Consider the following 19148-nt stretch of genomic DNA (forward strand, 5'->3'; position numbering starts at 1 on the left):
CTGGGAGAAATATGAGGCATAGATAAACAGAGGCTGCTTTCCGTCTTAAATCCATTTCCCTAGGTATTGAATACAGATGGTGAACAGACAACACTATATATGGGAAAAGCTGATTCGCTATCATTGCATTCCAAAAGCAAAAATTTAGCACCTGCTATTGAGCTTGCTGGATGTCATGACTAGTAAGCTCATCATCTAGGTGAAGACCAGCTGGGTTGCAGGTCCCATCTCAAAGCGGTGGGCAGTGTGGAACATCACACCAGGAGAACTGCAGAATGATACCTGGATACCTGACTCTGACAACTGTGACAAAAGTTCAGGATGCAAATGGGTAGCTTTGGGGGATTTTTATATTTTGGAGAGCATAGAGTCATGTTTGATATATTCAAAGAATTGAGTACCGAGAGAAGTCTCAAGTACAAAAGTTTTGAGATATACCTAGGATTGGGTATCATATCAATCTTTTTGATCTGAAAAGAAAACCAAAGAGGGACTATAATAATGTTTTTACTAAGCCATTAGTTCAGCTAGGGACTTAAATTCTATTATGTTTATTGTAGTTATTATCTGTGCTGCATTTAAAACCTTCTGCTTTGATCAGCTACACGCTGTATGAACATCCCCGAATAACTCATAATGCAAGTGTATCACAAGAAGCAAAAAATGGATAAGAGCAAAAAATGAAAGCATGCTAAGTAGAAGCTGTACAGTCCACTGTCTTGAGTAATTCATTGAAATGAGTCTACTAAGCAGAATAATGCCTTATTTGAACCTTTTTCTGTAGAAAAGCTAGATTTTTAGTTGTGGACTGTAATGGCTTTGTTTAATATGCCTATTCCCTAAAGCTATTAGCATTTCAGCTGAAAAGCTTCTGGTCTTCAGTAGAAATAAAAATTGAATATGTGAGCTGCCTTTGCTGCAGGGACATAGGTTCTCTGCAAATGCATCAGCAACTGGAATAGAAATGCTAAGACATTGTATACTGGGATAAAAGTGTGCGAGTTAAGTTGTCAACAAAGAGAAACGACACAGAAAAGACATACAGGTCAGCCTTTGGAGTTTTGCTGCTTCATATCGTATCCCCTTAATTTCCGTTAATTCATCCGTTCTAGTGTTTTATACATATATTTATATATTTATTTATTTATAAGCCTGACTTACACTGCATTTGACTGTGGAAAGACTAACATGCTAACATTTGAAACTGCTGAGTTACATTGATAAGGCCTAATTAAATCTCATGTGTTGAATTTTAATTTGATTAACTTGCAAATTTCTCGTTTTCTGATCCGCTGTTTGTAACCTTTTTTTAATTTCAGTTTTGGAAAAGGTCAATTATGAATTTTTAAAAGCCAAGAGCATTTTAAGAATATGTAGAGAAAGACTTCAGTTGATTGAAAGTGACATAAACAAGGAAAAATGTAATGACACTTAAATATATGTCACACCCCATTAAATGCATAATGTGGTCTTCAGAACCCTACAGTCAAATAGTAGCTCAACTTGGAAATCATTATTGGAAGTGTCCATTTGATCTTCAGAAGTAATTATTATAATTTTGTAGGGTTTTCTTTTATCTTTTTAGAAACTTTCCTGCCTTATTGGTAATGTCGAGGCGGATGAATATCAGCCTATTTAGTGGCTTTTTGCTTATCCTCCAAAAGACAGCTAGACCTCTGAATGTTATTGAAAGGTACATTCACTACAAATATTCACTTCAAATGTGTTATTTTGCATGTCATGATTTATTTTAGCGTTGAGTTATGTAGAAAACCTGTATTTCTGCAGGTAATGAAGATGAGGGAGTTAGAGGCAAATCAGTCTCTGCCTTTTACCTTAGATTTCATTCATTTTGTTGTTCCTAAAGGTTAGGATGTGACAGGAATTTTTCCTTAATCTTCCTGTGTGGACTTGTAATCTGGACTTAAACTGGATGCCAAAGCATCTTATATACAGTTTTTAAATTTATGAAAGGTATAAAAAGGCCTATAAATAGCCTATAAATTTGTTTGTTCTCTCCTAAAAGAAGTCAAATATCTACTAGATTTTGCTTGGCATCTTCAACTCGCACAAAAGAAACTAGAAGCTGGGCATGCTGTTTAGACCACTGGAAATACATATAGTTTCTAGCTTTCTTTATGTCCAACTTCTCCCATTTTTCCTCCAGGCTATCATGGCCCAGCTCCCCCAGGAGGAGAAGGCAAAAATTGCTGAGCAGGTAGAGATATTCCACCAAGAAAAGAGCAAACTGGATGCTGAGGTGGCCAAGTGGGATGACAGCGGTAACGACATCATTGTGCTGGCGAAGCAGATGTGCATGATTATGATGGAAATGACAGACTTTACTAGGTAGGGACAAGTTAATCCATGCTGGGGGCTTCACATGTCCTGCATTTTTTCATTAGATTGCATTTTTGAGCGTGGTGAGATGATGTGCTGTGTTTCGGGGGACCTAAAGCAAGACATCACACGTCATACGTAATGGGATGAGTTGTATGGTTCTCTGCACATAACTGCTCTGGATATTTCACCATATGCGATTAAACACAAGGAGTTTTTGTTTTATTTGCAGATCCATTTTATCATCTGGAATTTTAGTGGCAAAGATATTCCGTGACCTTACAGGCGCTCAGCTGACATTTCATTTAGTACCCATCTAAATGCATGTGCCTCTCTGAACTTTCAACATTTCAACACAATTTGTGTCAATCAAAAATAATGGCAAAACTATTTATATCATTTTGAAGACTGAATTTCTTTCCAAAAAAATCCCAAACTAAATGAAACAGGTTTGATCTAATACTATATTGGAGTCTGTCAGTAATTAATCATTTTTACTTTCTTTTTTTTTTTCTGTTTATGCCTTCCTCATATCTAATTGCACTGCATCAAAAGGCAGTTCATTAATGATATCATATAAACAGATTTTTTTTTAAAATATAGTTATATTGTCAATCACACTAGGGAGAACATTTTGCAAGATTCTTTGAATTACAGATCACCATAAACAATTAAAGCTTATTCAGTGTTTGTTTTTCATGAAAGTTCAAAAACATAAATGGTATTAATCAAAATATGATTAGATAAAACTAGACAAAAGTCTTCGTGTTTTTCTTCAGAATTAGAGTAAGACATGATCACATCTTGTTTCTGGAGCCTTCAACCCACTTCAGCGGAAATAATCTCTGCATAAATAATATCAAATTTGCACATACATAATATGTATGTATATAAATACCATTAATTTGAAAATAGCTTGAATATTTGCACTTGTATAGATAGTTAATTGGTATAGGCAACTGCAAATGATTTTATACACTTACAAATTAAATATTAATGTAGAAAGTTTTGCTTTTAGTTTAATAGATTCCTGCTATAGTAATTTCTGAATGATCAGTCTCTCAGTTTACCCATTTTATTCTCAGTTTATGCTTTTGTAATTATTCTTTCAGCAGTGGAGTCATCAGTCCGGTATACTGAACGACAGTGTACAACCTCCTGCAGAGAGCTGTTTTAGAGGCAGTCTTAATTACCTTTATAGCATCCTTGTCTTTGGGCCTCTTATCCTTCCCTCCAAAACCGAAGTGAAAGACTGCCCAAGCAGTGTCATCATTTCTCAAGAGCAGGAAATAATGTCCTAAAGTAGCATCCCAGAATATGAACACTTTCTGCAGCCTCCTAGACTACCTTTGATACATTAAGCATTGAAAGAAAAGTTTTGTAATTACATTTTCCACCATCAAAAGAACAGAACTAATATGTGAATGAGAGAAAACCACTGTCGCATTTGGATTAAGAAAAAAAAATCAAAGTGCACCTCTGCCTATGTCAGATTCCATAAAAACCTATTTAATATATTCCATTAAAAAGAGAACAAAGTCCTTCACACCTTTTGGGCTGACTGTAACCTCAGCAACATTAAAATAGAATACTTTTTTCAAAGGTGGGGAATTTGTGACAGTCGGACGTGCTGATCCGCTGATAGAATTAATGTAAAAGCATACAAAGTCACCGAAAAGAATATGTGTTACAGTTTAAGTTCAGCAAAAGTGGGAGACTTGTGGTACTTTGGGATCTGTTTGATGTGGGAATGAAAGAAAAAAGATGCAAATAGAACTACATTTCAGTTATTTATAGCAGTAGACCTGGAAAAGAAAATGGTTTTGCAAACATAATAAACCGCTGTCATTAGAAAAAATGCCTTTGGGTTTAGGTTAAAAAAAGCCTAAATTTGAGCATCTCATGATTTCCCGTCAAAGTTGTCTGCAGATGCATTTTTCCGTGCAGTATGAGGAAAGAAGCGTCTTTGCTTCCAGCTGGGAGGTGCTGGTGAGCAGTGGTGACCACACTAGAGACAGAGTTGGAGTTCTGAGTCTCCATCCAACCCAGGAAAGTCTGCAGTGACTTTTTACTTCTTTCTTTTTACACATTTTGGTAACTTTATTGATTAAAATTAGAGTTCTGTGCATCATCTTACAAGTAATTGTGAAAGATCAGTCTTAAAGCTAATTATGCAGGGTTTATGCCTAACAGGATTATGCTTCAATTAGCTTTGTTGTTTTCTGACAACAAGCAAAAAGAAAAGGTTGTCTAAAGTGTGACATTCTTGCTCTAGATGTGACAGGCTTCGTGTTAAGCACTGGCCTGGGAATAACATAACTTTTAAAAAGTTGTGTATTCCCGAAAGAATGTTGGCTTAATGAGCACTTAAAAATGCGTTTACTATTACATATAGTTCATGTACTTGAAGGTGCCATCAAACCAAATTGCTAGTGAGGCATTTTGTGAGAGAGAGGAAATACAGCGGAGCGATTTCTTAATCAAGCTGTGCCATAACGAGTAGTTAAAAGGTGAAGTCGCAGTAAATTAAGACGGCTTCTGTGTTGCTGTTTTAAAATCAAATGCTAAGCAGGGTCACTAAAATTGTTTCCTTGCGTGATTTAATTAGATTGTGCCTAATCCTATCATATTTCACAGAGGTAAAGGCCCGCTGAAGAATACATCGGATGTCATTAATGCAGCCAAGAAGATTGCGGAGGCAGGATCAAGGATGGACAAACTGGCACGGGCAGTAGCTGATCAGGTAACAAAAAAAGAGTGCAACTCCTGCTAACCATTCTTCGGGGGAAGGATATCTTTGCTGCCAGAAGACTACCTGTTGAAAGTCACTGCTTGGACTCTGATCTGCCCATTGCATACAGGTCGTTTCTTCTGTAGCAGTCAGTTTGGCTTTTTGCAGGACGAGAAAGTCGTAAATGAGTCTCTTGAAACCTCTTAAATTGCATCGCAGCCTCGCTGAACATGATGCTGTATCTGCTGGCGTTGAAGGCAGCTGGGAGCTTGATGCTCTGCTATCCTTGAAGAAAGCCCAGGCCTCCTTATACTCTTTCTTCCAGGAGTTTCCCTTGATACTGCACTTTTCTCTTTCAGGATTTTCTGACTCCGTGTCCTGTTCTTTGCATCGGGGGATTGTGCTCTGTACTGCATCACCCCCTGCCTCTTATACAGTCCTCTTTTGAGCAGAGCTGATGAGATTTTGTCTCCTCCATGGGTGGTTTTCCCCCTAACAAATGCATTTCACAACTGGAAAGATGAACTTGCCACAGCCTCCTTTTTTCAAATTGTATTACTTATGCATTTGGAGAGCCAGAGAAAGCATCACATCCAGAGTCAAGAGCCAAATATCAAAATCCAGGTGTTTAGTTCTGAGTACCTAATTTTAGGTTTAATCAAGTTAAATTTGGCTATTTTTTTCTCTTGCAAAACAATTCTTTCTCCTCGAACAATCCTCTGGACATACTCTATAGAAAGAGTGAGAGGACGTAGGAAAAGAAAAGAGAAATAAAAATTTGAGATCTACCTGGGCTTTTAACTTTAATTTCTGTGATTGATTTCCTTCATCTTGCATTTTGTATTTTCACCTCATGTTAAGATAAATATCTGATTTGCTCGCATACATCAAGCAAACCAGCTTTTGTCAACAGAATACGTACACCATGTGCTGTCCATGTCTAGTATCAAGAAGGTGGCAATTAAATGATGATAACATTGGAAAAGCTCATGTGAAATCCTCCTAGCACTGCCTAACTACGACTCTGGGGGGCTTGCTTCAGACCTTTATATAGAAAATGTTTTTGTGCAGCCTTAGGAGACCTTGGATCGTCCACCACTGATGGCACAATGTTTTACAACAGTTTCATTGCAGATTTCCTCCCTTATCATTTATTTATCAGCATCAATCATTGCCTTCCTACATTTTCTTTTTCTTTTCATTGGCATCTAGAGACAGTTAGATGAAGGTAGGAATTATATCTTCCTTGCCTCAAGTCTTTCTCTTTAAAATAAGCATTTCTTTCTTTTTTTTTAAGTAAGCATAAAATGGCATTAATACATCCTGCCATGGAATATGGACACGACTTGCAAGAAACCCGAAGCTGCACATTCTCCTAGAGCCCCAGAAGGTTCAGGTTTGGGGGTTTCTTCGTTGTCAGAGAGCCTGTTGCCTGCAGTTAACACTTTAAATATAGCTTCTGTTTGCTTTAGCATTAGAAAAGAGAATATTCCACTTGCAGAGGTGGAATATTTTAAAGAAACACAAAGCAGAGAAAGAGGTTATGCTTAGAGTGCACTGGCTTGAGTCATGTTTTAAATTTCAGAAGGTTGTAACACACAAACTTTAATAATAAACAGTAAAATCCCTGTGAGAACAGAGTGTATGTTTTAATGCTTTAATGATATTTTGCTCAACTTTGGAGGCACTCATGCAATATAAACTTTTTATGGACCTTTACATTGTTAATTACTATTCCAATGAGAAACATCCTACATTTTAATTCCCTCCATGGTACTTGTATTTAAAGCCTTGTCAGCTCCCTGTAGGTATTACTTTAAAGTTCATTTCTTTCAATTCATAGGCATAAGAGCAGAGTAAATATTTCTGTATTAAATTATCACAGGTAGAGAGAAGAGATCTTTTAGTGATTCATGCTCGAAAGATGTGGGTACCATCCGAGACGGACATTATAGCGCTGTCGCAAGTAAAGAACAGATTAAACCTAACAGCCACATTGAACCTCCAGCCCTTGTTTAGTGTTCGTTTAAAAGGGAGAGGAAAAAGCAAAGTGACTGCTTTCGCTGTTATAGATGACAGCGTGCGCAGTATTTCACCACAAATGTGTTCCCTGCCTGCTTTCCGTGTCTGAGGTAGAGCAGCCATCTCACGTCAAAGGTTTGGACGCTGTTGACTCGTGTGTTTAATACTGTCAGGCTTTGTTCAAGTCTTCTGATAATATTTTACTCTACCAATGAAAACAGAGTATAAACATTTTAAGACCCATAAAAGACACAGCCAGAAGTCCCTAAATCTTTAGTCCTCATGCAATACATTCACCGGATGTTATCAGTGAGACTTTGTTGGATAGCACTGATGAGTGCTTACTGGAGACACGCTGTTAGTGCTGGAGGGACCTCTTAGTTTAGTTTTTGTCAGAGTGAATTGTCGAGGCCTCTTCTCTTGGGGCAAGACTTTGAATAGTAATGACGCAGCTTCCATTCAGTGTTCAAAATGGAGCAGGCCTGCAGGTGGACTTGTCCCTAGGAGACATGCAAAGGGACGCCCTTATCTCACTGGATTCTTATGAAGGGTTGCAAGACTGATGGCATTTCCTGAAAGACTCTATCTTGAGTTTTTTAATGTACCAGTACGGGCCTGGCTTCTGCCAAGTCTGAGGCAAGGTTGTGTACCCTGAAAGTCTGCACAGATGCCAGGGAAGCTGGCATGACATTCGGGATTTGGCAGCAGAGCAGGTGTAATCGATGCTGAAGCTGTTTTGAACTGGGTCTATTTGGACTTTAACTGGTCTGTAGTGTATCTTAACCTGGATGCCCAGCAGGTGTCTTGAAACCTGAAGTTTTCAGATCAGTCTTGGTCTTTTGGCTACACAGTAGATTGCTCCATTCTGTACCAGCTGATGAGACAACCCAAAGCATAGCAATCGTATTGTTTTCATTGTCAGTTGGTAGCGACTGACAGAGAGGGTTTTTCTTTTTATAAAGAATGGACTGTGCATCATCAGGCTAAATTTGTAAGTCTTGACTTGAACCAAAGGTAGAGTTTGAATTGTCATGTTTCATCAAGCACCTCATGGAAAGGCAAAGTGAAATGAATCCACCTAATATGGTACACATATTGCCACTGTCTCCTCTAATTAGCTGTGTATAATAAGTGTATAAGCTCAGGTACATGTAATCAAATGTATCTTTCCTTTGCAGTGCCCCGACTCAGCCTGCAAGCAGGACCTGCTAGCCTATCTGCAGCGCATTGCCCTCTACTGCCACCAACTCAATATCTGCAGCAAAGTGAAGGCAGAAGTTCAGAACCTGGGAGGAGAACTTATTGTATCAGGGGTAAGCTGGTATTTGTATTTAGCAGTTTATGTTTCCCATTGTAGCACTTGAAAGAGAGAGTTTCTGATGACAATGATGTACAAAAAACAAACACAGTGATTCATAAGCAGACTTTTTAAAATGTTATCACCATTATTCCAGACCTTACAATAAGTTGTTTAGTGCAATTTGATTTTCCAATTACCCTTTGTTTATACTAACCTTGTAAAATCTTCATTCTTCTAAAAGAAAAGTAATTTCATAGCCTAGAAAGCCACTGCCATGTGGTGAATATTATAATTATTTGGAGCTTTTGTATATTTGCTCATTATAAATCTTCTTTCCTTTGCTAGTACTGGTAATTTCCTTCCTCTGTGCAGAAGCCAGCTCTGTATGAAGTGTATATTGTTAAGAAGGTGATGACTAATGGGATTTCATTCACTCAGGTTCCAATGCACACTAGGTTTAGCAAAAACACTGGAAGGCCAGCCAAATATTTTAATTTTGGTGCACGTGCAGTTTCCAAATACACTTGCCAAGCCCAATGATTATTTACTGTAATTCCCATTCAGTTATTGCAGTTATTTTCAATGAACACTGCAAATATTTTACCCGCAATTCTTTTTTTTAGAAATAAAGGCGGGAGTGTGCAGCATCAGTCATATGATAAGCAATGAGTTTTTTGCTTTAAAAAAATTTTTTTCCCCTTCTCCTGATGCTGGACTCTGTGCCTCTGGGAGATTATTAGAACCACATAGTAGTAAAGGCTGCTCTTCATGATTTTCTTAACTAATCAACATAGTATTAGCCCCATTACACCCTGGTTATCTTCTAACTCATGTACAGACCACATACATATTTAGTGTATAATACATTTCACTCTCCTGATTGTATTTTCAAAATGAGGGTGATCTGAGAAACCTGAGCTACTTGAAACAAAGTTGTTTGCAAATGCAATTTGGAAAAAGCACCCTTTCATTGTTTAAGCCCAATCAAGTACGACGATTGTTAGGACAACTTGTGCCCTCCATGTCATCCATAACATTCCCCAGTGAAATCACTGGCCTTCCACAGACAAACTGGAAATCAGAGCAAATGTTCTCAACCCTTAAAACATTTTGATTTTTCGCAAAGCACAGTAGAAGGTCTTAAATATTTGCCAGGCTTTCTTAGATCAAACATTCTGAAGTTGCATATGCAATCCTAGAAGGAGCTGCTTAAATATTCCTATATCTATCCTGCAATTGGTCTTCACTTCTTGACGTATGTACATATGTAATTTTAATGCCTTGGTCTTCCCACAGCAATGAAAAGTGCTCTTCCATTTTCCTGGTGTTAATGCAGTGATCTGTCCTTGTATCGCTGACAGCTGTGCTACATAGTAAATGCTATGATCTTTTCTATCTATTGCCATCTGGGTCCAGCTTTTCATACCCATTGAGTTTTCATATTCATCTCTCTCTAGCAGTTACCCAAATCAGTGCTTATATCAGCTTGGCTTTTGTGGTTGTGTGTATTTCTTTTTCAAGTCTCTTTATTCAGTGTGTGTGGATGCTGGATAAGCCATTGTGAATCTCTAGCATCTATTTGTTATTGGAACATCACCATCCGTTGTGAAATTTCAGTGGCCAAAACGCTTGACTTCATCGTTTCCAGTCTGGCACCGTTAGCGTCTGCTGCTTTCCAGGCTTCATCACCATTGTGTTTTTGTTTGGTTGGGTTTCTTGCACTCAGCTGTAGACAAAGGCAAAACTAACTTCAATCCTAGAAATTATTTGGGTCTTTTCCAAAGACTTGGTATACCGACATCTAGAAGAGTTTAAGATTGTCCAGCTCACTTCTTCTGTTACTGTGAGCTGACTAAAGGAGATGATATAGAAAGTTGAACCGTTGTGCATCCCTTTTTGAGGCCCTTGTCTTGCACCTTAGTGTACCGCAAGTAGTGCAATGCTTTCTTGGTAGTGTTTTCCAAGCTGTATATCTTCAAAATGCTGGGTACTGTATGCTCCTTTGCTATCCAGAGATCTGGTATCCAAGTGCACGTCTACATCTGCTTGTCTACTTGCTGCTTCTGCTTCCATCTTCTTCTTCATTCGCTCTTGGATAGCCAATTACAAATAAATAGTATTTTGTTTTCATTAAAATGAAATACCATTATTTGGCAACTTGCATACAGTACAATATTAGAAATACAATAGAAATCCAGAATTCAAGCTTCCAAAGCTATGACATTGGAAGAAAGCTTTTGTGAATGCGTTATATTTAAAAGTTTTTTGATGTAAATATCAAGGACCAGGTTGACTATTATAATATTGTAATTTATTTCTGTGTTTACAAAGAACCATGATATAGTTATTATTGTTCTCATATAGAAGATCAGTTATGGTCCAGAATTATTATGGGGGATACAATCTCTTTTGAATTCCCGCATTATTAAGAGCGTTAATCCGTATTTCTGAATTAAACCAATGTATGTATATATATGTAAGTATGGGCATATGTATATTCATATAAGAAGAAAAGAAACATAAAACCAATTAGAGCCTAAAAGGGAGAAGAAAGCCACTCCACAGCTGTTATAGTTCTAGTCTGTCAGGACAAAATGAGTTGCAACAATTTCAAAAATACTATATATAACATAAAATGTATTGGTGAATATCTTTTGGTGAAAATTCTTTTTTTCCCACAAGATTCAGTAGTCCAGTATAGTTTACCTTTGGACATAAGCATAGAGCTGATCTTGCTTGCTTTTCTCCTTTATAGATTGATATGACATTAGCATAGCATATGAAAGGGCTCTTTTTTGGCATCATTGATTTTGCTGCAAATAGAAAAACAGGTCAGAAAGTAAGAAAATGTCAAAATCCTGACGAGGAAATTATTGTAATAAAAGAGACCACCTGCTGTTTTCTTTCCCTTCTTTCTCCTATTCCTTTTCCTCCAGCCCTTTCTTTCCTTTGATCTTTCCCATCAAATTCCCTTAATGCAATTAGCAAAATTATTTTCCCCAGATAACTAAGATCTGGCAATGGAGAGTTAGCATAAATCAGCCTAACCTCAGTAATAGCAGTGGAGCAAGGCCAATTTAGACTATTTGTTGCTTTGATCCTTTATATATGTTGCAGCAAGAGACTCTTAAGCCCAGTTTTCCATTTGAGTTTTGAAAAATAAAGGAAAGAAAACTATGTGGTATCCATCCCTGGATGAGAAGTCTTGTAAACTTGAAGACGACTATAGGGAAGGAAGTAAAATGAAAAATGAGAGGAAGAAGTAAGATTAAAAAAACTGCAAAAGTTTAAAAAATATTTTAAAAAAATATTTCTAATCTGTGTGGATGATATCCTTGCTCTTAGTAAAGGCTTTTTGACCTTGCTTCATAAGCAGACACAAGTTTCTATAATTTTAAAATTGAATATTCAGTTTCTAATTCCCCTCTGACAATAAACGTCCTCGGCTAATATAATCACAGGCTAAAAGCACTCCGGAATCATTTTCTTTGTCTTTTGCCTTCATTTATTTAATGCAATGTGTATTTGCTTCATAATCAGCTGTACCATTGCATTGGAATGAATTTACTGAAGTGCTGAGCGTATGCTACTCCCGATGAAGTAAATGCCGTTTACGTGTACTTCGCACATGCTAATAGGTCACCTTTTTCTGGTAGTTACTTTTGCTGATTAGAGCTGGTCTGAACCATGACGTTTGAATTTGGAGCAAAATTCAGGCTTCTTCTAACTCTAGGGCTGCTTTATTTTTTAGCATTCCTGCCTGACTCTGTCATTAGCTAGACCATTACAATAAAACAGATCTATATATTCATTTCTAACCCTAGAATAAATATCCACTTGTTCTGCTAACTGCTGCTCTGAAGCTGATCAGCTCATTTACCTACTACCCATTTAGGCTATGAGCTTGCTTTTTTTTTTTTTTTTTTAATGTTTATGTCAGTAGCTTTTCCCAAGTGTTTCCTGCAGGATTATATTTAGCAGAATCTAAGACAATCCCTTATCTAAGGCAGCCCCCTACCGTTTTCACGTTTGATTTAAAACTGTGCGGCTCTGATCAGCCCTGTTCTCAGAAAAGTTGCCCCAAGAGGCCTAAATTTCTAAGCCAGCCATATATGCAATGTCAAACAGAATAACAGCCATGTATCTTTGAACGTAGCCTGAAAATATTGAATCAGTAGCCAAAGCATGCTCCAAACATATACTTTAACTCTGTCCAATTCTCATTTTTTTTTCCAAAAGCCCATTTTTCTTAGCACAGCTGGCTCAGCTGCAATACTAGGAGAAGGAATATATCTTACAACATTTTGAAGATGTGAGACAGTTTAGCTAAAGTTTTGAGTTTACATAGGACTTTTCACTTGGTTAATTTAAGTGTGGATTTATGAGGGGCCAAGGGAGGTAGAAAAGCTGAGGCCACCCCATTAACTTTGTTCAAGGTGGCATGAGTTGGGTTGCAAAGCTGCGACAACACGAGACTTCCAGCTGGCCTGGGATGTTGGATACATAAAAACATTAACATGAGATGCTGCAAAATTCCTATCTGTATGCTTATCCTTCAACTGCAATGAAAGCAAGGCAACTGGAAAGAGCTAGTCCTCACCCCCAAAAGAGCAAACCTCTTGATATTTATCACAGAATAACAGTGTGCACCTAGCAGCTGCTCCAGGTGAGCGGGCAGACACTTCCCTACCGACCCTGTCCGCGCTTGCCACATCTAGCAGTGCAAGGTGGGTTAAGTGGCATTCCTTTCTTTTTTTCAATTTTCACACACACTTTTTCATTTAAGATTGAGTTACCCAAAACCAATTGGCCTGATAAAGGAAGTGGGAATATGCACAGGCAGTGCAGTATCAAGCTGCTGCTTATGAAGTGATAACTGGTCACAGATGAATAAAGTTAGGTAATTTGGGGTTCACCTGCTGTTAAAAGCAAGTAAGGCTGCCTCTTATTGAATCTGGAATAAGAGTCTGTGCACTAGCAGTTGCTTAAGAGCAGCTGATGTAGTATTTCATTGCCTTGCATTAGAAAGTTCTGCTTTGCTTTCAAATAGTCAATCAGAGAGATCATTTGCATTTTAAATCCTTAAGATATAGAGAATTTCTTTTTTTTTTTAATTCAGGTAAATAGTGTAATTTAATTCCTTCTGAATCAGGTAAGAATTTAACATTATGTGAAAGGAAACTTGCTGAAGAGGGAGCTGGCACATTGCCAGGACTGTCTATCCGTGATCCTCAGGAGCTCTAGAAGGTCACCCCTGTTACTCAGCTAGCACGAGAGGAGGTTTTACTACTGAACTGTGATCAAAGTGGAAGAATGGTGCATTAAGTAAACTCATTAAAAGAGCCTGATAAACCAGGATTTTTAGATGCTATTGGTCTGGACTGCTTGGACTGACTGCTGGTGTTTTTGGTGGAAAAAAAAATCTGAGCTTAGACACATACTTCTTCAAACAATGTGTTTTGGAAAGCAATGCACATATGATCAACTTCTTAAACTGCCCCAGTTTTCCTAGCTGTACTTACTGATTGATAGAAGTTGCTAATAGAAGTCTCGTGTTTTGTCTGTTAGTGATTCAGTTTGCCTTGCGCTGCGGGGAAGAGCAGGTATTCCTAAATAATCCTTGTTTTCATGTTCCCTTTGAGCACAGATGGTGCTCAAATAGTTGCAAAGCACAGAGAAAAGATACTGATCTATGTCTAAGCTGATGTCCTTGGAAGACTAGGGTTTGTGTTACAATAATATATAAGTGGATATAACATAAGTAATATACTCAGATTGGTAAAAGGGAAGTGAAAGATGGGCCAGAGACTGAACAGAAAATTGTGAAACTGCTTAGGAATATAATTTGAAGTGTGTGATTTCTTTTTATTAAAGGTTGTTTTTTGTTCTTTTTTTTTTTTTTTTTTTTTTTTTTTTTTTTTTTTCAAATCGTGTTTCACTTCTGCCCTTTTTATCTCCCATAAGACTGTGGCAACAATCGAAAAAAAAATTTTTGCAAACATGAACAGGGTTTTGCCAGTTTCTAGGAAACAACTGCAACAGGTGAATAACATGATTAGCTTTATTCTCAGCTATTTTAGTAGGTGCTTATTTAGCAGGGAAACATATCAGAAATGACTCGTGTATACACAAGGAAACACATGAAACTAGTGATACACCAGTGCTGTGAAAATAAAGCTATGTGAGATGGAAGTGGTGGAAAAAGATTTGTTTAGGATGGGATTGCTGGAATAGAGTTCTGTTTTGAGGCTTGGAGTGAAAACAGTGGGTAAAGGGAAGGAGTATGGAAATATTAAGTAAGCAAAGGAACCTGAAAGATGAGATATAAAGGGGTCAAGTGAAGAAGCTGCCAAAATCAAAAGCAAGATAGGGGTATGAAGTCGGGGAATTGTGGTGGTGGGGGAAGATCGGGAGAAAGTCTGGACCACAAGGTTGGCAGGACTCCCTCATGCTCTCAGCTCCCCTATCACTCACAGTAGAACAAGCAAGGACAGAAAAATTTCCAAAAATATGTGGCTATATGGTGCACATGATATAGCAATATGAAGGTTTTGATCAGCCTTTAGTCAGGACGCACTGCACTTCTCCGTTTGTAGCTAGTATGGAAGCTCCCACTTGTGCTAGCTCAGGCTGTGTCCCTCAGTGCCCTGCCCAGGAAGGGGAATGCCTGATGAGGTGGTAACATAAAAAATTTAGCAACCTGAGACTGGATCAGCTTACTGTTCCTAAAGGATGAAGGCATCCGTGAATTATGCACATTAATCAAAATGAGTGCTGATAAAAATCCTTAATGGTCATATATTGATTATATTTGATGTATTTTATGGAAACATTGTCTTAGTCCTTTCTGAATGCCAAAAGAGTGAGGAATTCCCAGTTATCCTATGAAACAGCTCAAAGAGGAGTAGAAAAAAAGAAAGAAATACATGTGGAATGGCTCTCAAGCCAGCTTACCGTAGCCCTTCCTGTATAGCAAGGATATATTTTAGTCTTCCCATTGCTTCCCAAGTATGGTAGTGTGGCGCAGGGACAGGAGCCTGGAGACGAAGCGGAATTTCCATCCATGGAAGTTTTCAAGACCCGACTAGATCAAACAGTGGCCAAGCTGATCTGGTAGCGGCAATCGACCCGCTTCTAGCGGGCAGTTGTACAAGAGACCTCAGAGGTCTCCTTCAAGCACCATTTCTATGGTGTCGTGATTCAGCTAAGTGAAGGATCCGAAAGGATCCTACTTCGATCTCTGTGAGTTCACAAGGTTTTGACTTTATAATTGTTGTTGGGTTGGACAATTGAATAAACTCAGAGCTTTGGGCATCTGGAGAATCCACCAGGAAATTTGAGGAAGGTTTTTTAGTGTTAGATCTTCAAAGCTCTCCAGTGAAGGTGGAGTGCTTGATGGGCAGAGTGCACGTTACGTAAGCAAAAGTAGATGTGTGACGTTAAAGATGTAGCTGAGAATTTCAACAAGCAAAATGTTGTTATCAAACTTAATCTCAGACTTTCTTTTTTTTTTGAAGGCATAGTGTTTTGTTAAAAAAATGTTACAAGACTATTTACAGGGACATGCATGTATACTAAAAGAAAATACCTCATTGCATATAAATATGCATATATAAGCACACATATATGTAAAATGAACGTATACTGCAAAATGGAAAGAAACTGTCCAGAATTTCATTTGCAAAACAAAACCACACTCCACTTATTTTTATTAGGATATATTTATGAAAACAAGAAGCACACACCTCCTTCATATGTCTACATTTAGAAGGTTAAAATTTGGGCAGGTCTGCCTTTTATCTTCATTAAGTATTTTTGGCTTTAGAGAACATGTTTTTGCACTTTATCAGGTAACAAATATTCATGAATTTCTTCAGATTATATTTACCGAAGTTTCTCTTCAGAAGAGCATTCTGCAAAGAAAAGAATTTCTGATATAAGTTAAACCAACTAATTCCATGAGAGCAAAGCAATGTGTTATGGCCTCAAGACTGAGGCTTGAAACAAATATGATAATAAAAAGGAATTTCAGATTTGAAGGAAACACTAATGTGTATGCCTCACTATATATTGCATTTATTTTAGAACTAGAAACAACTCTAAAATCCAAAGCTCGCCTACTCCTGCAGTAACTGTGGTTTTAGTCCAGATTCTTTTCCTCACCCAGGGCATGCTGAAGGATGGGGGAAAAGGAAGGGAATATTATGGCTTGCTGATTCATAGACTGCCCCAGTCCTGCAATAGTTAACAGGGCCTAGAGACACCTCTAACATGCAACAGCTGATCCTAGTCCTAATCTAGTCTAGGACTAGACTAGACTAGAGGGAAAGAGAGGACTCATGTTCCCTTCTTTCCCTAGCTTCCTTTAAAGGGAGTGGTTTGGGACCAAATTTCAACATTTTGTATTAATTAAGAATTGCTTTCCCTGCTGCCTAGATATTCTCAGTTGCCCAGTTTATCTCCTTAGTGCACAGCATAGAGGATTTACTAATAAATATATCCTGTGGCTTTAAAATAAAATTAGATTTGCTTCTCTTGCATGGGAATGTGGAAAACTAAAGTTAGGTACTGACAGATTAACAGGAGATTTGGGACTGAGTTTATTACACAGAAGTTCATCTTTTAGTTCTCCCAATTATTTCACTTCTTGATTTTGATAGTGGTGAGACTTTAAATTACTTCTGAAGTACTATTGGATGATGCTTTTACTGATATTAAAACAACTTCAATTAAAACTCCTCAGTTTCTTTCACTTTAATTGTATTTCTTGACAGCCTGAGTTGCAGATGAGTGGCGCACACACACGTAGAAACACATGCATAGAGAAAGCGATACCCTCAAGGGAAAACATCAACAGATCTTTTTCAGCCTGAGTAGAATCAATTGCAAATACTGAACAAAACAGCTTACAATGAAATACTTAATAAAACTCGCAAGAGTTGTGTATTTCCATTGAATGCAGGAGGTAATAACCTTTAGGAAGAGATCAGACTGGATGAAGAAGGTTCAAAGTTGCTTTGTATTTTTTTTAATGTCTGAGTTATTGTTATCATGATTATTATCTATGAACTTCATAAGAGAGGAAAAGTATATCTGTCCTCACATCATGTCATTAGTCTTGAAGCAGCTGTGCCAACAAGATAGTTGTATTTTGTGTGATGTAGTTAAGACATTGATATGGACTCAATCAAAGTGAAATACTATTCAGCCTAAGAAACATCACTTTCTGGTACAATCCAATATCAGATTTCTTACTGTTTTATAGTCTCAAAAGATTTCTTTGGGGATCAGAGCTTTCAAGTTTTGACTAACTCACCATCAAAATACATTGTGAACTAGGTTACCAGGTAATTAATAGTATGAGCAGAAAATGAAGCAAGGCGTGCAAGTGATTTGTCCTACATCTCATCAAAGACATTAGAACGGGGTCAGAGCATGAATGTCTGACCCAAAAGACTGTGGAAATATTTTCATCCTTTTTCATAGCAGGCACTAGATTCTACATCCTCAGCATCAAAAAGTTAGAGGTGTTGCAAGCTTACTCCGAATCAGGAGGGACGTTATATGTTTCCAACCATTCCTTGGCTATGACGAGTAACGAACAGAAGGGACTTTGTCATTCCTCCAGCAAGTTGATCCGCTGCAGCAGTGGGACATGTTTGGGCCAGTGTGCTAGGCTTTCTACATTAGCCTCTCAAACTTTCATGATATGAGTCACCATTTGGACATGCCTTCAGCTGGATATTTCTTTCTGAGCTGCTATTTCGATTTCTTAAGGTATATCCATTTTTACCTTCCCTAGGTGCAGCAGTAGCACATGTGCTGTTCCTGCACGCTCTTCTCAGCCTTTCACAATCTTGCTGCTCTCAAACTTTGTAGAGCCGCTGGTGCCTGACGGTGCCTGTTCATCCACCATCACCTCTCCATCTTTTTAAGCAAGTGAGCACTGCAGTGTTTCTTCCCGAGGGATCTTTAATGTAAAACTGCACACGGGCACGTTCTTTTCCTTGATTGCTAGTGCCTGAGTGCAGGTGACCACATTAGCTAGCTGCTCTCGGTTTATGCAGCTTTCTATCAGTCTTTGCTTAGGTCATTTAAGAAACTGTTTAGAGCGTGGAAGCCTTTATCTACTGTCTCTTTGCATTTGCTTATATTCATTTAATTAAACTTAATTATGTTCCTTGGAACACTTGGAAGATTTCCCTCCTTCCTTTGAAGTATATATGTTTTTAAATGTTTTCAGTTAGATATATTTTTTTCTTTCAATTAATATACACATATGGTGTATGTTTACAGATCACTCTTAGCTTTATCTGCTCTTCCCTTATTTTTCTCCTTCTTATCAGCTACAATCTTGTGCTAAATAAGCCAAAAGAAGACCTCAATTCTGAGCAGTGCTAGCCCAAAATACCCTCTGAGGTATTTTCTGTTACCCAATCTGTTGAACTCTTCATATCATATTATGATGATGGAATCTACCACATTTGTCATCTTGTATTGTTGCCGGAGAATATACCTGGCCATGTTCAGTCTTCCAGAGGCTAATTGTGCTACTTCCATATGCTTCTGTTTCAATAAAAGACAATTTACTTCTCTTTAGGAGATCTCAGAACTGCCACTACAGGTGTAGTGTTTTTCGTATTTAAGGATGCTTCTTACGAACATTGTTCTCTAAATCAGACTAAGCAAACTTTGTTTGGCTTCATAAGACCTGGTGGTCACAGGAGAGTTCAAAATATGTTCCTACTTCATTTG

At 37.9% G+C, this 19148-nt stretch overlaps 1 protein-coding gene across 2 annotated transcripts in view; it reads left to right on the forward strand.

The window, feature by feature from the left end:
- CTNNA2 (catenin alpha 2) overlaps positions 1–19148 on the forward strand; it is a 431832-nt gene that overhangs the window by 398731 nt on the left and 13953 nt on the right. For both annotated transcript variants that reach the window (XM_062575101.1, XM_062575102.1), the window contains 3 exons: positions 2168–2349; positions 4978–5083; positions 8272–8406. In XM_062575101.1, the coding sequence (XP_062431085.1) occupies positions 2168–2349; positions 4978–5083; positions 8272–8406 (423 nt within the window). The remainder of the gene's footprint in view (positions 1–2167; positions 2350–4977; positions 5084–8271; positions 8407–19148) is intronic.

Source organism: Rhea pennata, chromosome 4 (assembly GCF_028389875.1).
Source record: "Rhea pennata isolate bPtePen1 chromosome 4, bPtePen1.pri, whole genome shotgun sequence".
In the NCBI taxonomy this organism is placed as follows: domain Eukaryota; kingdom Metazoa; phylum Chordata; class Aves; order Rheiformes; family Rheidae; genus Rhea; species Rhea pennata.